Below are 21461 nucleotides of genomic sequence, written 5' to 3'. Positions count from 1 at the left end.
GGCTTCGCTTTCAGACCCCTCTTCGTAACACAGCCCTTTCCTCCGACAAGTCTCCCTAGGTTATAGTTCTGTGCATTTAGTTACTACTTCAGTGTTCTCACGCCACCACACTTCCAAATCGGACCTTGTCAGCCCCTCCCTAAGCTTTCGGGCCGCCTAGTTTAATGCGCATGCGCGTTCCCTAAGCGGTCCGCTTTCTGGTAAACCTCGCGGCTATGGCCTCGGCTTCAAGGGCTCTAAGAACTCCGTACTTTTTCATTAGCTATCTTCCTACAGCTCCGGGCTTGGACACGTGTTGAAAGACCCTTGGCCCGGAGAAGGAATTATGGAGGCCCAGAGAGGACAGAAGACTCAGCGGCTTTTAAACCTTCACCAATGAATTGGGTGGAAGTCTGACCTGAGTTCAGACCCTGGTTGTGCTACTGACCGACGAAATGATCCCGGACAAGTGACCTATCTCTTTGGGCTTCATTTTCTTCCTCTTTTATAAGCTAGGCATTATAATGGTACCCGCTATTCCTCTCCGCCTTTGCCCCGTCGGGTTATTGGGAAGACCCAGTGAAATCAAGAATATAAAACACCTGGCCCGGGTTCTCCGTGTGGGGCTAAGTGATCAGTATCACGCACTGTTATTATGAACTTTACATATTATCTGAAAAGGAGCGCAGGCTTTGCATAGAGATATTTTAATTATTTATTTATCATTTTACTGTCTATTGATAATCCTCCACTTTCCTCGCGGTCTCAGCTCAATAGTATTATCCCTCCTCCCTGGCCCCCAGACTGGGCGGGGCACCGCCTCCCAGTCCTCCTAGATCCCTGGACTCCCCCCCCACACCCTGCCCACTTTGTGTCATCACTGACAGAGATGGGTGTGTCTCCAGCACTGTCCCAGGGCATGATTGCCGAGTGAAAGGATGAAACTTTGAGTGGGGAAGATGAATGAATTACCTCTGTGAACCAACATAAGGACAAGAAGAAACCTTGGAGAACTTCTTGGGACTACCCTGGTGGCGCAGTGGTTAAGAATCCACCTACGAATGCAGGGGACACAGGTTCAAGCCCTGGTCTAGGAAGATCCCAAGTGCTGCGGAGCAACTAAGCCCGCGTGCCGCAACTACTGAGCCTGTGCTCTAGAACCCGCGAACTCCATACTCCTGAAGCCCGCGCACCTAGAGCTGGTGCTCTGCAGCAAGAGAAGCCACCGCAGTGAGAAGCCCACCCACCCCAACGAAGAAAGCCCTCGCACAGCAACGAAGACCCAACGCAGCCAAATTAATTAATTAGTTAATTAATTAATTTTTTTTTAAAAGAAAACTTGCCCGGTCCCCTTCTCTTACAGACAACAATGACAGTAATAACGATTCTGTGAAATTGTAGACCCAGTCTTCAAGTCTAGGGATGAAATGAACATACTGATGAAGTCCCCCAGAAGATGGGCAAATTGAGATTTTTGTGGGCTTCTTTTTTAAAAGTACAAAATTACACGTACACATATAAGTAGAGAACCACAGAAAGCCCAGGCAGGTGAGGGGCTTTGAAGCTCATCTTCTCCGGTTTCATTGTTACCCCATCTCTGCTCTCAGCTCTAGGTCCCCTAACGTCCTGTCTCATATACCGCAGAGTCCTGATCTGTTGGAACACTAGAGGCTCTTAGCTAGACTGTGACCTCAGATGGGGCCCTTGTAAAGCCCTCCCCCATGTCTGCTGAGTGACCAAGTAAATTCTTCCATTCCTACTAACTGTTAAGTGAATCACAGGCCAGACCCACACTGCGCTCCACTAGGGGACGCCCAACACCAACCAGAGGCTGGGATTTCAGGTTCTAAGGGGGCTGGGGACCTGAACTTCTCGGTCCTGAGGAGAATGGATTGGAGGTCCTGAGTTCTGGGGGAGGAGGAGTCTTGGGGCCTGGACTCCTGGGGTCCTGAAGGGAGTGGGACTGGGGTTGGGAGCCTGAGAAAGGAAGGCGGAGTCTGGGAGGTACAGCAGGATTGGTTGGAAGCAGAACTGGCCTGGGCAGTGGTTTGGTTTGGCTTGAGTCTGTGGGAAACAAGTGGACAGAGCAGGGATTGTTCCTCCAGGGTTCCCCCCTCCCCATCACCCATTGGGCTTGGCAGCCTCAGCTCTTCCCAGGCCCTGGGGACTTGGGGGCATTTCTCACAACCCTTCCCCAAGGCCCCTGTTTTCTGCTAGATTCACAGCTGCCCAGCCCCAGAACCTGGGAAAACTGCCCCAAGAGTACTGAAAAGGCTGGCTGGAAGTTTATGCCAAGTCTGTTAGGAGAATAGAGGCCCCGCATCCTCAGAGGCCAATAGCCCCGCGCATAGGACTTGGCGGCCCAGGACCACTCTCTACTCCCTCCAGATGCAGGAGTCCAGGCTCTTAGCCCATCTAACCATGTGCCCCAGCACTGTCCTCTCTCAGACTGCAGGGCCTCTGCTCTTATTTGCACCCTGTGCTTTTGACCTGTAATCCCCCACTGCCCAGATACCCTCTTCCATCTGCTCAGACCTGGGAGCCAAGTGAGTACTCCCCTCCCCCTCCTTGCCATCAACAGTAGTCCTTACCACACTGCATTGTGACGCATGCCCTGTGACCAGCCCAGCTGGGTCCTCTAGAGGGCTCTCCCCGTGCCCCAACCCAAGGTGGCCGCCCCCAGACCTTGAACTCACTTCCTCTCCTTTTCTTCATGGCCCGCATTGCTGTCTCAAGTTATCTTATCCATGGGTCCTCTTGTTCATCCTCTGCCTTCCACCCCCTCAGCCTCTCTATGTGTGGCTCAGGATGGATCAGAGCTCCTGGCCCTGAGTAGGAGCTCAGGAAGTGTTATTACTATTGCTAATAAGAAGAGAACAGCTAAAAAGCATGCCACAAAACGGTAATCAATAAAACCATGTGACGGACTTCCCTGGTGACGCAGTGGTTGGGAATCCGCCCGCCAATGCAGGGGACACGGGTTCAAGCCCTGGTCCAGGAAGATCCCACATGCTGCGGAGCAGCTAAGCCCGTGCGCCACACCTGCTGAGCCTGCGCTCTAGAGCCCACGAGCCACAACTACTGAAGCCCGCACACCTAGAGCCTGTGCTCCGCAGTGAAGAGTAGCCCCTGCTCACCACAACTAGAGAAAGCCCACGCACAACGAAGACTCAACGCGGGCAAAAATAAATTAAAACAAACAAAAAACGTGTGAAACTGGGTCAGGACCCAATCAGTACGTTTTTGCGGGGGTCTTGTGAGGGCAGGTCTTTTCCCTGCTGTGTCTCCAGCACCTGGTTGTGTCTCAATAAATACACGTGGGACAAATGTATAGGAACTGGCACAGAGCACAGCGTTTACAGTTCTGTCCTCTCGGGTCTCAGCCAACCTGGGCGCTGCCTTGCCACGCTCAGCAATGACTCATGGGCACCGCTCTCCCCTCTGCCACAGGGCCACTGGACACCTCACTGCGATGGCACATTCAAAGTGTCAGCCCAGGACCCGGACATGGCCAGAGTCCACTGCAGATTAGCTATATCCATTTATCATTTTATAAATGAGAAAGCCGGGAGTTCCCTGGTGGTCCAGTGGTTAAGACTCTGTGCTTCCACTTCAGGGGGCATGGGTTCGATCCCTGGTCAGGGAATGACCACGCATGCCACATAGTGTGGCCAAAAAAAAAAAAAGAAGAGAAAGCCAGACCTTGGTGAAAGGCAGTCTCCAATTATTGTTGTTATGATTATTCATTATTATTATTCACCTCTTTATTCCCATTGACCAGGTTAGGGCGATATACATAGAATAGACACTCAATAAATGTTGGCTGGACAGCATCAGATCCTCCATCTTGACCTTGAGGTCTCAGAAAAGCAACCATATCCAGAAGAATAAACTTGGCTTTTTTTTTTTTTATTATTGATAAGAAGTCAGGCTAGAGTTGGGAGCAGGACGCTGAGAGTTGCTAGGAAGTGGGATGGGGTATAGATCAGGGGACCCAAGGGGTTGCTGGGTCTCCCCCCGAGATTGGGGGCCCAGCTGTTAATGTTCTCCCTTCAGCAGAGAAATGACCTGGTCAGTAAAAATCCCTGCATAGGTGGTCACAGCTGCCGTGCTTTTGCTGTATATGTCCCTGGGGAGAAAGGACAGAAGGGCTGAGGAGGAGGGGCTGGGGGCTGGGACTCCTGGGTCTGAGGGAGGAGGGGCTGGGGCCCAGAATCATGTGTCCTGTGGGAAAACGTGGCTAGAACCCAAACTCCTGGATCCCTAAGTAGGACAGGGCTGGCATCTCAGAATCCCAGGTTCTACTGGGACTAGGGGCTGGGAGCTGAGATCTCTGGGCCTTGAGATACCAGGTCCAGGTTTGAACCTGGACTCCTGAGTCTGAGGGAGAAGGGGCTGGGGGCTGGGAGTCCCTGTTCCTGGGGTGGGGGTGGAAGGCGGGTGATACCTGATTTTCTCATCCATGGCGGGCAAGTATGTCTTCTCGTACAGGTTGTGGGCAGCTGCCTTGGCTCGATGCCAGTAACCTAAGAGTGATTCCTGCACCTTGGTGAGCACGGCAGGGCTGGCAGTCTCTTCCTGCTGGGTCACAGGGTCGCCCTGGACCTCTGCAGGAGGAGAGTGAGTTAGGGGAGCTGAGGGGCCTGCAGCAGCGGGAGAATGAGGCGGGGAAGGAGAGGAATGGGCAGGGGCAGGGCCAGACAAGAATTGGGCTGGGAAGATGCTTGGGGCTTATCCCTCCCCTCATAACCCCTCCTCTCCTACTGACCACACTCACCGAATCCCAACACCAGGAGGATGAGAAACAGAGCCAGGAAGTATCGGGTGCCCATGGTGTCAGGAGACCTGGAATGCTGAGGAGGGTGTGGGACAGGGCCACAGGAGGTGTCTAATCCTAGGGTCCCCTGCGCTCAGGGATACCAGCCTGGGACCCCCCTCTCCCCTTCCCCCCCACCTGAGTCAAACCCCTAATGGCTTGACTTGGTTGACTTGGGCCTCACTTCCTAACATTCTCTGATGCTACTCCCGATGGCTGATTGTAACATCTTAATTTTTTTTTTTTTTTTTGGCAGCCCTGTGCTCTTGCAGGATCTTAGTTCCCCGACCAGGAATTGAAACCCGGCCGCAGAAGTGAAAGCCCCGAGTCCTCACCGCTGGACTGGCAGGGAATACTCTAAATTCCACGATTCTATCACTGGAATCTAATATCTTGACTCTTGCAGTTTCTGCTCTAACAATCTTGGCCACCTCCTGCAGTCCCCCACCCGCCATGTCCCTCTCTTACCGGACTCTGGCAGGCTGTCCTCACCAGCTCCAATCAGGCAGAGAAAGGCTTTATAGCGCTTGAGGTCCACCCCTTCACAGCCACCACCCCGACCTCAACGCCTAGGCCAAAGTCCTGGCCAACAGAACTGCTTGTGGGGGGTGGGGGGGAGGCTGCGGGCAGAGAGGGCAGTGACATCCCTGAGGTCAAGCCACAGGAAGCCTCCACTCTGAACATTCACCGCTGAGAGAGACAGGCCGGGTGGGGAGCGTGGAGGCGATGGGGGCTCTGGGTGCCCGCCGGGCATGAGGCCTGGGGTCTCCATCCCGTGCGAGGTGAACGCAGAGCGCTGAAGGAGGGGCCGCTGGGGGGGCTTGTTAACCCTGCCTGGTCTCCAGCCTTCACCCTCCACCCCAAACTGAGAAGCCTGAGGTCTTCTGCGCCGCCCACAAGCCTGCAGTGGTGGGTCTCAACACTGGGGGAGCAGGGTCATTCCCCCCCCACCGGCCCCCACTCCTTCCCCCGCCCCCACTGTCGCTCCCCTGCCACGTGTGTCACTTCGTGTTGTCACTTCCTCTACTCCTTAACCTCCGGGGGGCAGATGGGGTGGGGTTATCTCTGGCAACATCCGGGAGGGACTGGGACAGGGACAGAGGAGAACTTCTTTATTGCAGAGGCTGTGAACACTTTAATCCCAGTAGCTGTCCCTGCAGAGCAGCTGGGGACACAGGTCGTAGGCCTTGTTCAGGAGGCTGTCCTTGGAGCTGTGGAGCCAGGCCTGGGTGTGGGAACCCAGGTCCCCCAGGTGGTCATCATGCACAAAGCCCTGGAAGGCCCTGGGGCCCCTGTGGACATCACAGTGGAAAGTCCAGCTACCCCCCGAGACTTCTGCCCCATTGACCCCTTCCTCCCTCTGACCCAGGAGTCCCTGCTCTCACCTCTTACCCTCTACCCCTCTGGGACCCAGGGGTCACAGCCCTGCCCCCGCCCTGTCCTGCTCCCTGGGAACCCATGAGTTCCGGCCCTGCCCCTCCTCCCTCAGACTCAGGCCCCCAGCCCCGTTCTGTGCACACGCACCAGAACCACTGCCAGCTCTCTCTTGTCCTGGTCACGAGCGACTCCATCCACTCCTTCATCTTGCCCGGAACCAGGCTCCAGGAACTACTGGCCGGCTCTGGCGAGGGGCTCGAGGTTCCCCCAGGCCCTTCTTGCTGACATGCTAGATGGGATCAGAGGGCAACTTGGGACGGCTGGGACCCCAGAACCCTTCCATCTCCTTTTCCCTCCATGCTCACCGTCACCGTGGCTCCTGCCGGTCCTCTCATCGCCTTCTATGTCCCTCTTGCCCCTCGCCCCCCTTCAGCCAGCGGTCATCTCCTTTCACCATCTGTGCCCGGGAGCCCCGTCACCCCTGCGTCTGCCTGGGGTTTCCTCCCTCAGTCTGTAACGCCGCCTCTCTGCCCCCTGCCCCGCTCCTGATGCCTCCCTCACTTCCTGATCTTGCCGCCCCCTCCGTCCTCCTGTGACTCCCGCACGTTTTGAACAACCTCCGCAGGCAGTGAAGGATGTCCCCGGGGATGGAGGTTGGCAAGGCCATATGTCAGGCTGGTGGGCCAGGGGTTCTGCCAGGAATCATACACACCTGTCTGTCCAGCACCCATGCACCTGGGCAAAGCCTCACCTACAGAGACCAGCCATCACACGGGTACACGGGTACACATGTGTACAGAGGCACCCATGTGACCTGTGGTGTGCCCTTGGCCAATGACTTAACCTCTTCAAGACTCAGTTTCCTCTTCTGTAGAATGGGATAATGGCAGGTCCTGGCTTATAGGGTTATTGTGAGAGTTAGGGGTTAACATGTAGAAGGCACTTGCACCGGTTTCCTGCACATCGGATGCACTGCATATATATATATACACACAATTTAAATACATGTGCAGAACCCAGACATACTCACACACCAGTACACACAGATACCCTTCCACATGCCCAGACTGTCAAATCTTTTGCATAAATACCCCCTAAAGACACACATGTGCGCACAAGCATACAAATGCATGTTCACAGACTTAACATGTTTACCATGACTGCATACTCGTCTGCTGACACACGCACAAATGCGTATCCACGATCACTGTCATCTGTACCAACCCCGTGTACACTGTTCACTCATGGCCGCCCGTGACACACACCCCCAGACACACACGCGCATCTGCACGCCTCACAGCCGGTCACACTCACACCCCATGCTGCATCGGGGTCCCCACACCCGCCCACCTACTCCTCCTCACCCACGACACAGGCCAGGACCAGGACGCAGAAGCAGAGGGAGGACAGGGCCCGGGACCTGCATCCAGGGAACAACATTTCTGGGGGCCTCTGTCCCTCTGTCCTTCTGTGCTCAGCCCTCTGAGCTGGGGGAGGGGGAGGCTGCGCTGAGCAGAGTCCTCCTCTGGCCGCCTCCCCACGCCCCTTGGCAGGGACTTCAGATAGAGAGGGGCCCAGGTGACGGTGATGATCTGAGGCCATGCCCGCCCCTGCTGGCCTTCTTCCTTTCTCCTTCCTATCCTCCCACCACCCTAAACTGACAGGGGAAGATTAGCCTCCTGTGCTGAACTGGGTTCACATTCTGGCTCCACCTCGTGTGACAGCCCCTCTTTTGGGCCTCAGTTCCCTCCTCCGTAAAATGGGCTCACAGTCCATACTTTAGGGCGTTAATTAAATGATGTGAGAACAAGGGAAATTCTTTTTTTTTTTTTTTTTGGCTGCATTGGGTTTTCGTTGCTGACGCAGTCTTTCTCTAGTTGCGGCGAGCAGGGGCTACTCTTCGTTGTGGTTCGCGGGCTTCTCATTGCGGTCGCTTCTTTTGTTGTGGAGCACGGGCTCTAAGTGCGCAGGCTTCAGTAGTTGTAGCACACGGGCTCAGTAGTTGTGGCACACGGGTTTCGTTGCTCCGCAGCATGTGGGATCTTCCCAGACCAGGGATCGAACCCGTGTCCCCTGCATTGGCAGGTGGATTCTTAACCACTGCGCCACCAGGGAAGTCCTCAAGGGAAATTCTTAATGTGGAGTCTGGCAACACAAGTGCTCACAGATCAGACCTGTTTATCATTATTTCTTTTGTCTCTGAGATCCGTTGGCCACTGGACTACAGGGCCAGACACACCTTCACTGCGTGACCAGGGCAAATACATTCACTTCTCTGGGCTCAGTGTTTTCATCTGTAAAATGGGGATGGTAGTAAGTGCCTACCTCCCAGAGTCCACATGAAGGCTGGGTGAGGCCCTGTGAGGGAGAGATTAGTGAGAGGTTGTCAACATCAGGCTTGGGCCAAACACCAGCCAGAAAGAAAATGAGCCTTTTTCTCCCAGAGGACCCAGCCATGAGCCGGGGTGCACAGTTTAGCCAGGGAACCATGGGCTGGCTTCCTTGCTCTAAGGTTGCCAGATAAAATACAGGACGCCCTGTGATATTTGAATGTCAGATAAATAATGAATCTTTTTTAATTAATTGATTTATTTTAAAAAATTGGGGGGGGGCATGCACAGCATGCGGCATCTTATTTCCCCAACCAGGGATTGAACCTGTGCCCCCGCAGTGGAAGCACAGAGTCCTAACCATTGGACCGCCAGGGAAGTCCCATGAATCTTTTTTTAGTCTAAGTATGTCCCATGCAATATTTGGGAATTATACTCTTATTTATGTGTTGTGTATCTGAAATTCAAATCTAACTAGGCATTCTATATACTTTTTCAATATTTATTTTTTTATTTATTTTTGGCTGCCTTGGGTTTTAGTTGCGGCGCGCGGCATCTGTCATGGCGGCACGCGGGCTTCTAGTTGCCCTGCAGCATGTGGGATCTTAGTTCCCCGACCAGGGATCGAACCCTCATCCTCTGCATTGGAAGGCGGATTCTTAACCACTAGACTACCAGGGAAGTCCCACGTCCCATATTTTTATGTGGTGAATCTGACAACCCCACTTTGGCCACAACCTGGATGATTGTACAGGACAAATCCAGAGGCTTCCAGAAGAATGCTGTCCATTCCAATGGCCCCAGCGTGGGCTCTAGCACACAGTAGTTGCTCAACGAATGCTCCCTGGAGTTCCTCACTGACACTAATCAGCAAAATAAAATCTCCTGGAGTTTCTGTTTGGGATGCTGAAAACATTCTGCAAATGGATAGTGGTAATGGTTGCACAAGATTGTGAATGTAGTCAATGCCACTGAACCGTACACCTAAAAGTGGTTAAAATGGTAAACTTGATGTTATGTATTTTACCATAATAACAAAAGAAAAAGGAAACACCCACTTTGCATGGTGTTAGGAGAAGCAGCATGGTGTTGGGTTCACAGTCCGGCTCCACCTCCTTCCTGCTGTGTGACCTGGTGTATGTTGCTTGATGTCTCTGGGCCTGTTTCTCCGTCCAGGAACCAGAGTCACGTTCCTACACAGGAGAGTAAAGCAGGTCGTTTACCTAAAGTGCCTCGAGCAACAGGAGACGTGCAGCAGAGCCATGCTGCCAACGCCAGCCGCTATTCATTAAGCTTGTGTTTCCCGCGCGCTCAGTACACAGCAGATGCCACCGCAAGGCTTCAGCGCATGAATTCACTGAAAACGTCAGACCTTATGAAGTGGGCATCTTTTTCATTCCCATTTTACGTATAAGGAAACTGAGGCTGTGGGGGTGGGGCTCCCCAGCCACCAAGTGGTGAATCTGAACCCAGCCCTTTCATACTTCGCTAGCCGTTTCTGGCTAGCTAAGCCAGAAACGACCTCTGCCCTCACCTCCCCACCCCGATTCTAGAGGGCAAGAAAGAGGTTGAAGCAGGGCCAGGGTTGGGTGGGCCCGGGGGAGGGGGGAAAAGGCCTCTGACCCTGCCCTGGCTCCAAGGTCAGCATGAGCTGTTTGCTGCTTGCAGTGTTTGCCCATCTGTTATCCAGGGCAGGAATGGGCTGAAGGTCGTTCGGGGTGGACCTCAGAGGCAGCTCAAAAACAACAGCAGTTGGGAGGTGGGGGCAGAGAGGTCACAAGGAGGGACTGGGGGCTGGGAGCGGTGGGCCTTGAGACCCCAGCATGTGTGTCTGGGGACAGGTAGCATCTCGGAGCCTGCACCTCTGTGTCCACAAGATCGTCAGTCCCACCACCAGACTCCCAAATCACTCTCTCCACGCCAGGGTCCCTGCTTCAGTCTGGACCCCATCCCCTCTCCCCTGAATCCCTGCAGCCACCTCCCTTCCAGCATCCCTCACCACTCACCTCCCTGGCTGCTCTGGGCTGTGGCAGAGAAGTCGGGGGGTGGAAGACAGGTTGCTCTGTCCCCTCATTTATCTCTTCTTTCTGCCTTTGTCTGGAAGATCTCCATTCATTTTTTAAAACTTGAGATATTCAAAAAAACCCAAACAACAACAACAAAAAATTGAGATGTTCACATACCATAATTGTCACCCTTTGAAGGTGTACAATTCAATGATTGTTGGTATATTTGCAAAGTCTGCAACCATCACCACTACCTAATTCCAGAACATTTCATCACCCCAAGAGGGAACCCCACACCCTTTAACCCTCACTCCCACCCGCTTCTCCCCAAGGCAGGGCAACCACTAATCAGCTTTCTGTCTCTATAGATTACCCAGTTCTGGACATTACATATGAATAGAGTCATATAACATGTGGTCTTGGGGCTTCCCTGGTGGCGCAGTGGTTAAGAATCCACCTGCCAATGCAGGGGACACCATAAGGATTTGACTTACATACATCATGAAATGATTATCACAAGTTTATTAAACATCCATCATTTCGTATAGATACAAAATTAAAGAAATACAAAAAAAATTTTTGTGATGAGAACTCTTAGGATTTACTCTCATAATAACTTTCATATAACACACAGCAGTTTTTTTAAAATTTTAAAAACTCCCAAGGTGATTCCTTTTTTAAAATATTAATTAATTAATTAATTTATTTATGGCTGCGTTGGGTCTCGGTTGCTGCACGCAGGCTTTCTCTAGTTGCAGCGAGCGGGGGCTACTCTTTGTTGCGGTGTGTGGGCTTCTCACTGCAGTGGCTTCTCTTGTTGCAGAGCATGGGCTCTAGAGCACAGGCTCAGTAGTTGTGCCGCATGGGCTTAGTTGCTCTGCGGCATGTGGGATCTTCCCGGACCAGGGCACGAACCCGTGTCCCATGCATCGGCAGGCGGACTCTCAACCACTGTGCCACCAGGGAAGCCCCTTGTTTTTTAAATAAATTTGTTTATTTTATTTATTCTGGGCTGTGTTGGGTCTTTGTTGCTGTGCCCAGGCTTTCTCTAGTTGCGGCAAGAGGGTCTACTCTTCGTTGTGGTGTGCGGGCCTCTCGTTGCGGAGCACGGGCTCTAGGCACGCAAGCTTCAGTAGTTGGGGCGCACGGGCTCCGTAGTTGTGGCTCACGGGCTTAGTTCCTCCACGGCATGTGGGATCTTCCCAGACCAGGGCTCGAACCCGTGTCCCCTGCATTAGCAGGCGGATTCTTAACCACTGTGCCACCAGGGAAGCCCCCCTGTGTGTCTTTTGAGTCTTTAACCTGAGCGATGTTTTGGAATTTAGGAAAATGCTTGGGAAATCATTTGATTGGTTCCAAGGTGAAAAAAAAAAAAAAATTGACCAAGTTAAAAGTTAACAATTTTGAACTTTTTTTTTTTGGCTGCACTGCTTGGCATGCGGGATCTTATAGTTCCCCGACCAGGGATCGAACCCGCTCCCCCTGCGTTGGAAGGTCCAGCCTTAACCACTGAACCTTCAGGGAAGTCCAAAAGTTAGCATTTTTTAAAATGAAATTGCTACAGAATATACCCACATACTAACTAGCCAACAGCAGTGTGACTCCTCATAGGAATTATATATAATAAGGGACGTGGGTGCATTTTAATATGCTGGATGTAATGCCAGTGGGGCCTGGGGCCAGGTGTGTGTGCATAGCTGTAGCCCATATGATAGGCAGGGTGATTCGGCAGGGGAGGAAATCAGTCAGGATGTGGCCCCAGGATCCCCACCTGGGTTCAAATCCCGTCTCTAATCACTTTGGGCTTTGGGATGTCTGACAAGTGACTTTAGCCTTCTGTGCCTCAGTTTCTTCCTTTGTAAAGTAGGAGCAGTGACAATATCTGCCTCAGACGGGTTTTGTGAAACTGCCACATTTAGTTTAGGTTTTGTTTTGTTTCTGATTTAGCATACTTGTTTCACCTAATTTTTAAAAAAATTTATTTATTTATGTTTGGCTCTGTTGGGTCTTCTTTGCTGCACGCAGGCTTTCTCTAGTTGCGGTGAGCGGGGGCTACTCTTCGTTGCAGTGCATGGGCTTCTCATTGCTGTGGCTTCTGTTGTTGTGGAGCGTGGGTTTTAAGTGCGTGGGCTTCAGTAGTTGTGGCGTGCAGCCTCAGTAGTTGTGGCACACGTGCTTAGTTGCTCCACAGCATGTGGGATCTTCCCGGACCAGGGATCGAACCCGTGTCCCCTGCACTGGCAGGCGGATTCTTAACAACTGCGCCACCAGGGAAGCCCCAAGACCACTTGTTATATGATTCCATTCATATGTAATGTACAGAATTGGGAAATCTATAGAGACAGAAAGCTGATTAGTGGTTGCCCTGCCTTGGGGAGAAGGGGATGGGAGTGAGGGTTAAAGGGTGTGGGGTTTCCTTTCTGGGTGATGAAATGTTCTGGAATTAGATAGTGGTGATGGTTGCAAACTTTGCAAATATACCAACAATCATCGAATTGTACACCTTCAAAGGGTGACAATTATGGTATGTGAGTCTCAATTTGTTGTTGTTTGTTTTGTTTTTTGAATATCTCAATTTCGTTGCGTTAAATATCTCAACGCAACTCGCTGCGTTGTCTTCACGACTTGACTCAACCACGTTACTCCTCTGATGATGGAAAGGAATCTGATGCGGCCTGGGGCCGCCTGGGCTGGGGCTGGGAGTGCCCAAAAGAGGGTCAAGTGTGCAAAAATTTTCAAAATGGAAGCCCTTTAGGATGGGATTCCAGGGATGGGAAAGGAGATCCTTGAATGTGTTTCTGGGGGTCATGGTGTTAGAATGCGGCGAGGGGTACCAGAACCCCCAGATCAGGCTCAAGGTGCTGAGAATTGCCTTGCTCTCAGCACCGGACTGGTCCCCCGCCCTTTCAAGGCTGTAAAAGCAAGCCAGCCAATCCCGGAGGAGCAAGACTGAAGACGTCATCGGTTGCTAGGGCTCCCCTGGGCAGATTGCCACCCACTGGACTAGCCTTTAGGGAACGCTGAAACTCAGCTGGGCGGGTAGAGATGGGGGCAATTGGGGGATGACATGGGAACCAGGGCACAGAAGGGGCCCCAGAGTTCCCAAGGGTCATCTAAGCCTGTGCCCCAGGCCCATGACAGCTTCACTCTTCCAAATCTCAAACTCTCAGTGTCCCATCCCACTTTAACCTCCCAAAACCACAAAGAGAGCCACCGTCACGACCAGGAGGGACAGAAGGAGCCTTGTGGTGGGGTGGGGCCAGAGAGGCACTCCGAATGTTCCTTCCTGGGCACTGAGGCCGGCTTGGGTGGCCTGGCCCGGGACCTTTTTGAGGCGGGGGGTGGGGGGTGGGGGGTGGGGGGTAGGGGGGTGGTCAAGTTAATCTCCCTCACCCTAAGCCTCACCTGGCCACGTGCCTCCCTGTGCCCACCCACCTCTCTTCCTTCACCCCTCCCTCGTGGTGGTGGGGACCAGGTGGGGCACAGGGCTGAAGCCTTAGGCCCAAAGCGTCTTGCTCTTCAGCACCTGCACCTCCAACTTCCCCTGACTGTTGGGGACCCCCAGCTGCCAGAGTCCCTTCCCCACTCAGGGGACAGCCTTCCCCTCTCCCTGTGCCCTCTTCCCTTATGGGTCTTCATACCTTTCTCCCAGCCTCAGTGGGTGTCTCTCGGTAACCCTCAATAACTCCCTAACTCAATTCACACTGTGTCCCCAGGCCACCTCTACCGTCCCCTCCCCCTTCTCAGCAGGCCTCTTCAGCTCAGGGGAATCTGGGGTCACACAGTCTGCCTCCACACTCCTGCCCACCCCATGCCACCTCCAACGTCACTCTCATACTAGCTCTTCTATTCCCCCACCTTTCTGCCTCTGGGAGACTCCCAAACCTCCCTGGATGCTCTCTGGGGTCTCTATTCCCCCAATCTCCCTTTTGGACAGAGGTCTTTTTTTTAAATTTAATTTAATTTTTATTTTTGGCTGCCTTGGGTCTTCGTTGCTGTGCGTGGGCTTTCTCTAGTTGCAGCGAGTGGGGTCTACTCTTCGTTGCAGTGTGTGGGCTTCTCACTGCGGTGACTTCTCTTGTGGGGCACGGGCTCTAGGCACATGGACTTCAGTAGTTGTGGCGTGTGGGCTCAGTAGTTGTGGCTCATGGGCTATAGAGCGCAGGCTCAGTAGCTGTGGCTCACGGGCTTAGTTGCTCCGCAGCATGTGGGATCTTCCCGGACCAGGGCTCGAACCCATGGCCCCTGCACTGGCAGGCGTATTCTTTACCACTGAGCCACAAGGGAAGCCTGAGAGGTCTTTTCAACCTGTCAAAAGTGCAAAATCTCAGCTGCCAGGCTCCCGATGTGTGCCCCTCCAACCACTCCACCAGAAACTCCCTTCTCTCTGCTTCCCCACTGTCCAAGCCTCCAGGGCCCCTGTAAACGCCCCATCTGCTCTTGTGCACCCTCTCTGGCCGCTCCGCACACCAAGCACCACCGCCCTTTCCTTCCACCACATCAATCCCTCAGGGCTGCTGTCCCCCTTCCTACCAGCTGCCTTTTTTTTTTGGCTGCATCGGGTCTTCGTTGCTGCACACAGGCTTTCTCTAGCTGTGGTGAGCAGGGGCTACTCTTCGTTGTGGTGCGCGGGCTTCTCATTGCGGTGGCTTCTCTTGTTGTGGAGCACTGGCTCTAGGCGCGCGGGCTTCAGTAGTTGTGGCTCGCGGGCTCTAGAGTGCAAGCTCAGTAGCTGTGGCACGCAGGCTCAGTAGTTGTGGTGCACAGGTTTAGTTGCTCTGCAGCATGTGGGATCTTCCCGGACCAGGGCTCGAACCCGTGTCCCCTGCATTGGCAGGCGGATTAGTTAACCACTGCACCACCAGGGAAGTCCCATCCCAGCTGCCTTTGACTGCTAATGAACCCTAGCCGCTGGGGGAGGGTGGCCCTGGCCCCAGACTCCAGGTTGGCTGGCCTCGTGTCCCCACACGCACGTATCAGCCTTGGGGTGAGGGGGATGGTTGTGAAAGGGAAGCACAGACACCACCCTGGCGGGATTGCAACAGCCCTCCGGCCAGCTCCATGCTGCCAATCCCTGTTGGCCCCTCAGCAGCCTTCCCAGACATCTGCTTCCTCTGTGAGCCCCCAGCGTTCCCCACACATCCCCCAAATGTCTCCTCTCCTCCTCACCCCACCCCACGAGACCAGAACGCCAACTTCAGTTTGCCAGTCTCATCCTCATGTCAGCTGTAGGAGTTTCTGTTTACAGATGGGGCAACTGGGGGGTAGCCAAGAACATTCAACGGCTCAGTGAGAGGCTCTAAGTGCCCTCCCCTTCTTTGTCCGTCATCTTCTCCCTCCCCTTCCTGGACTTCAGGCTGTCTCTCTGGATCCCTGCTGGGGTCAGCCTCCACCCCACAGCACCCCGTTCCAGCCTCCTTTCACAAAACTAACCGGGGTGGGGGGCTGCTGCAGTGAGGCGGGACACCCTCTCCGCTTAGCCGGCTTCATACCGAATTCAAGATTCAGATCTTCAAGTGGGCGATATGGCTGACGCCCCCGCCCTCACTGACATCTGGGAAACAGGTTCAGGGGACTTGGCCCCAGGTCCTGGGCACAGTGAGTCAGCAGAAACTTGGGTGGGACTAGGCCCCCTGCCTCTGAGCCCACAGATAACCTCCCCTCCTTCCTCGGCCCCAAGGGTGAATCATCTGGTGGGGGCGAGGGGGGGGGGCTGATTCCACAAGGGCAAGCGAGGCAGCTTGGGCGAGGCTCGGAGTGCAGAGTGTGTTGGAGCCAAAGCAGGCAGAAGTCGGCCTGGGAGATACAAGTCCTGGCCCGTCCCTGTGATGGGAACCTTGTTCTGCTCCTCGGAGAACTGAGGACGTGAGAGGGGAGAGCGCCCGGCATCTCCAGGCTCCAGCCACGCTTCTCTGTGTGTCAATTTCCAAATGGATTGTCGAGCCCTAAACGCCAAGGGGCCTGCTGCAGACCCTCGCAGAGTGTGCCTCTCTCGGCAGCCCGAACCCGGCAGCCTGAACCCAGCACCCGGTAGGCTCGTCAGGGTAGACCAGAGGCTAACCAACCAGCCGGAGGAGACAAGGAACAAGAATGAGGGGAGAAAGACAAATGCAACAAAATGGTGGCGAGGACAAACCCGGATGAAGAAGGGAAAAAAGAAATAAGCAGGACCAGGGGCAAGAGAAACTGGAGGAGGGAGAGAGAAAAGACAGAGGTGGAGGAAAAGAGGAAGCTGGAAAAACGAAGCCTCTCTGGGACAGCGGGATGGAGACAAAGCCCAGGAGAGGGAAGAAGCCGAATTAGATTAGACAGGAGGGAGAATGAGAGAGGGGGAAAAAAAAAAGTGAAAATGGCTCACAATTAATGACAGCGATCTTAGGTCTTTTGAGTCACAGGCTATGAAGCAGGTATTGTGAAGCTGGGCCCCTGGAGGCTCAGAAAGGTTGCTTTTTAATTTTTAAAATATTAATGAATTCATTTTATTTTGGGCTGGTCTTCGTTGCTGCACGTGGGAGATCCCACTGTGGACCATGGGGCTCAGTTGCCCCACGGGCATGTGGGATCTTAGTTCCCCGACCAGGGATCGAACCCGCATCCCCTTAACCACTGGACCGCCAGGGAAATCCCTCAGGGGCGTTGCTTTTTTGCCCACAGTAGTCAGGGGCAACTGTAGGGTTTAACCCACCGGTGGATTGGTTCCAGAACCACATCTCAGAGACAGAAGGGTAAGAGAGGCAGGGAAGAGAGTGAGCAGAGATGGAAGAAAAAAGGAGACTCAGAAAGGGGCAGAAGGAAGCAAAGACAGACTTCGAAGAGACAAAGAAACAGACACACACAGGCAGAGGGGGCAGGACGGAGCGCTGCACGGCCGGTGTGGGGAAGGAACGAGAAACTGAGGCTTGACCTGTGAGAAATCACACACGGACGCCCAGCAGCTGCCGTGAAGCTTGATGAAACTTTATTAAGCTAGGGCCCACCGGGAGGACAGCTGGGGCAGGGACAGGGCCTCCTGTAGGCTGGGGGGACGTGGGGCCAGCGCAGGAGCGGGCCTCCCAGGGGGATGCGCGGGCACTCAGTTATTCTCGATGGGCGCAGAGGTGGGGCTGGTGGCCATAGCCAACTGCACTTTCTCCACCAGCCCAGCCCACTGGCGCTGCATGTCTTCCACCAGAGGCTCGAACCAGCTCTTGAGGCGGGCCTGGAAGGCCTCCGCTTGCAGGCGCATCTGGCTGCCCTGCTCCTCCACCTTGGCGCGCACCTCCTCCAGCTGCTCGCGCATCTCCTCCAGGTGGTCCCGGGCCTGGGTGCCCATCTCCTCCATCCGCCCGCGCAGTTTCTGGTGCCAGGCCTCGGCGCGCTCCCTCAGCGTCTGGCTGGCCAGGGTTCCCACGGTGGCGGCCCGCACTCGGCCCTGCTCCACCAGGGGCCCAAGGCGCTCGCGGATGGCGCTCACGCTGCGCTCTGAGCCCTCGAGCGCCCCCGCGCGGTACACGACCAGGCGCTTCTGCAGGTCCTCGGCGTCGCGGAGCAGCCGTTTGCGCAGCTTGCGCAGGTGGGAGGCCAGGCGGCCACGCAGCTCGTCGGTGGTCTGGCCCATCATGGCCTGCACCTCGCTGCGGTACTGCTCCACGCGACTGCGCACGTCCTCCATGTCAGAGGCCAGCCGGGCCTGCGCTGCCTGCAGCTCCTTGGACACACGGGCCTGCGTCTCCTGGGCTATGGGGCCCAGCTGCCCCTCCAGCTCCTCCCTATAGGCCTTTACCTCCTTCATGGTCTCGTCCATCAGCACCCTAAGGGGCGAGAAGGAGGGAGCATGGGCGTGAAGAGAGCGGAAGAGGGATCCTGAGCTAGAGACGGAGAGGAACACGCCAGAGACAGGAAGGATCGAAAAACAGAATCAGAGAGGTAAAGCCAGGAGCTAAAAAGGGAAAGAAAGCAAGAAGTGAAGAGAGATCCAGACCACCGAGAGTTGGTGATGGGGACAGAAAGAAACCCAGACCACTGGAAGCTGAGGGTCTGGAACGCACTGCCCACCAGGAGGGTCAGGGGCCAGGGCAGGGGCACTCACGTCAGTTCCTGAATGACCTGGGTGCTGAGCAGTTCCTCCTGCACCTGGTCAGACAATGTCTGCACCCAGCGCAGGTAATCCCAGAAGCGGCCCAGCGCCTGCTCCCAGGGCTGGCTGCCCTGCCACCGGGGCCACTCCCGCCCCAGCTGCACCTCGGGCTCCGGCTCTGGCTCCACTTCCGCCTGGCATCCTGCACGGAGCAAGTTCACAGCAGTCAATGTCCTCCTCTGTCCCCTCCAGGCACACAGTACCTGGTACAGAGTGGGTGCTCCACAAAGGCTGGTGGGCTTCATCAGAGCACTGGTGGGCAGGGAGGAGGTGGAGGGACACCCAGCTTGTTTTAATCACTTGGCAAGCATTGATTGTGTGTTCCATGCACCGCCCTTGCTGGGGTGATGGAGAATAAAACTAATCACAGCTGACGCTTAACTACTGCTCACTACCTGCCCGACAGCAAAGGATTAGAAACTGTTACAACTCTCATTTTAAGGATGGGGAAGCTGAGGCTCAGAGCGAATAAAACAGCTGCTCAGAACGAATGAATGTCGGAGAGACCTCAGACCTGGGGAGATAGACCAGCAAAAGAGGGGACCCAGGGACGGGAAGAGGGCAAGGGGTACGGCTGAGGATGGGAGGGGGAGGGGCAAGGAACCTAAGCAAACCCCATCCCCATACCTGCCAGGAGCGTGATCACCAAGGCGACCCACAGAACCTTCATTTTCTGGCTTGCGATTGGCCAACCTGGGGGAGGGAGACATTGTCACTCAACAGCAGTGGGGACTCCTCCCACTCAGAGCCCCGCCCCATCAGGTCTCGGCCCTCAAAGCCTTGCACCCCATAGCTAATCCAATCACAAATAGTTACGAAGCGGCCCGGCCCCTTCATTGTCTATTTAATTCCCATTGTCTTCTCCTATCTCCCCATCCTCAGGCGGTCCCTGCCAAAAATTCTATCCCTCTCTCCCAGGGTTCAAATTCCACTCACCCCACCCTCCCCTCCACCCCGGAGTTCCCTGTGAGCCCCAACTGGACTTTCTAAGTTCCAACCTCGCATTCCTCATCGTACCTTCACATTCTAAGCTCCAACTTCACATCTAAACGGTATCTTCCACATATTCGCTAATTTAATCCTCATTCAAAAGTCCTTCAACCGACGCTCTAGCTACCCTGCCGACACCCCTGGTCGCCGCCACCCCTGCGCCTCCCACGAACGGAGATCTTAGGATGATGGGGGCACTCAGTAGGTGCTCAATAAACGACAGTGACAATTGGTGGGCTCTTGCTATGGCTCGTCTGGTTTTCCTACAGGTCCAGCTGCTCCCCTGACCCCACCTTCCAGCCCAGACGGGATGCCCCTGCTGCCCCCCCTTCTTCTAGGTCCAGTCCCCTGCCTCTGGCCTCATCCCCTGCTCCTGCTTCTGTCCTGGCCCGGGCGTAGGACCGCCACCTCCTCCTCCCCCCACCCCGTGCACCCCCAGCCCATCCCCCACAGAAGCCCTGAGCTGGACTTTGCGCCCCCAGCTCTGCTTCTCACCCGTTCCCGGGGAATGGTGTCCTTCGCTTCCTCCGGGGCTGAGTAGGAGTCAGGGATCCCAGGTTCGTCCAGTTATAGGGCTCCCCCTGCCCCGCCCACTCCTCCAGATCTAGGGCAAGCTGGGCCAGCCCCTGTCAGGTCACGAGGTGGGCTCTCCTCCCCCTCCACACACAGCAGGGAGGCGGAGGGGGGTGGGGCTTGGAGGCTAGCAGCTCCCACTCCCAGCCTCCGTGAAAAGAGATGACATCTCACCCAGTAACTCAGGCGCCTTCCTCCATTCTGGTGGGTGGGTGAGTTGGGGGCAGGGTGCTGGGCATGCAAGGGGAAGCAGGCGGCTGCCCGGAACACCCATTCCCTGTTCCTCTCTTTTCCAGCGGATGGATGAATAGAATTTGAGGAAAGGGCTGGGGGCCCAAAATCCTGGGTCCGAGGAAGAAGCGGGGCTGCGGTCTGGGATTTCTGGGTTGGGGGAGAAAGGAGCTGGAGGCCCAGACAGAAATGGCATGGGAGTTCTGGGGACAGTGTAAGGCATCTGGTAACAGCCCAGGCTTTGAGAGTGAAACCTGGGTTTTAAGCCTAGCTCCCTCTTGGGCTGTGACCTGGGGCACGGGTGAATGCCTCTCTGAGTCCCCTTCCCCATTTGTGACTTGGAAATCCAGCATTTCTCCCCAACACAAGCATCGTGGATTCCAGGAATCGGTGCGTGTTGTAACTTCCGCAGGGCTTGAAGCATTCGTGTTGTGTTGCCTGGTTAGGACTGTGGACTCCGGAACCGAACTGTCCGGGCCTGAATCCAGGCTCTGCCGGTTGCCATCTGTGTGACCTTGAGCAAATGACCTAGCCTCTCTGAACATCCAGTTTCTTGGTCCACAAAACCGGGAAAACAGTTGCACCTAACACCGTCGTTCGGCGAAGCAACAGGCTACTGTATGTAGGAAGTACTGAGCAGTTCCTCGCAAACAGCAGGCCCTGAGTTGGAGTTAACTTCTGTGATGCGCCACAGTGGGCCCTTACTGTCCCCTCCCTCCTTAGCACCTCTGTGACATGAACGCCAGCTGTTACACAGATGGGAGACAACTGAGACAAGATTCAGGATTGAGGTGGATGGTAAAGCCACACTGGATGAACTGGAGGAGCTGGGATTCACTCCTGGTCCTTTGAGGGGTGGGAACATTGGATGCCATGGGGTCAGGGGAGGCTGGATGCCTGATCCCAGGAAGGGAGCCCCAGTGCCAGCCAGGCCCAGGCCTGTTGTTTGGGGCTCAGCTGGCGCTGGCAGGGAGCCGGTGGGGTGGTCTCTGGGCCCTGACAGCTCATCACGGGTCAGGTCGGCAGCCTCCCTCCCCAGTGTG

The 21461-nt window shown here is 54.9% G+C and overlaps 3 protein-coding genes across 4 annotated transcripts; all 3 read right to left on the bottom strand.

The window, feature by feature from the left end:
- Positions 1–3964: 3964 nt before the first annotated feature.
- APOC2 (apolipoprotein C2) lies at positions 3965–4811 on the bottom strand (the record flags this gene model as incomplete). Its single annotated transcript, XM_079907827.1, has 3 exons — positions 3965–4108; positions 4427–4586; positions 4757–4811. The coding sequence occupies 3 exons, from the start codon at positions 4809–4811 to the stop codon at positions 4018–4020; spliced, it is 306 nt and encodes a 101-aa protein (XP_079763953.1). The 3' UTR covers positions 3965–4017.
- A 955-nt stretch (positions 4812–5766) lies between these two features.
- On the bottom strand, positions 5767–7612 carry APOC4 (apolipoprotein C4; the record flags this gene model as incomplete). The annotated part of the gene is made up of 3 exons (XM_079906654.1): positions 5767–6087; positions 6320–6461; positions 7537–7612. 3 exons carry the CDS (start codon positions 7610–7612, stop codon positions 5931–5933), a joined length of 375 nt encoding a protein of 124 aa, XP_079762780.1. The 3' UTR covers positions 5767–5930.
- Positions 7613–17449: 9837 nt separating this feature from the next.
- APOE (apolipoprotein E) lies at positions 17450–20200 on the bottom strand (the record flags this gene model as incomplete). Of its 2 annotated transcripts, XM_079908257.1 has the most annotated exons (4): positions 17450–18298; positions 18577–18766; positions 19252–19317; positions 20110–20200. In XM_079908257.1, the coding sequence occupies 3 exons, from the start codon at positions 19292–19294 to the stop codon at positions 17581–17583; spliced, it is 951 nt and encodes a 316-aa protein (XP_079764383.1). In that variant the 3' UTR covers positions 17450–17580. The 2 variants fall into 2 exon arrangements, with proteins under 2 accessions (XP_079764383.1, XP_079764382.1); XM_079908256.1 differs by lacking the exons at positions 19252–19317; positions 20110–20200 and having other exon boundaries at positions 18577–18869.
- Positions 20201–21461: the final 1261 nt, after the last annotated feature.

This window comes from Stenella coeruleoalba (genome assembly GCF_951394435.1).
Source record: "Stenella coeruleoalba genome assembly, chromosome: 20".
Classification (NCBI taxonomy): Eukaryota; Metazoa; Chordata; class Mammalia; order Artiodactyla; family Delphinidae; genus Stenella; species Stenella coeruleoalba.
Note: the sequence above shows the minus strand (reverse complement) of the source record. Positions and strands in the feature narration are given on the sequence as shown.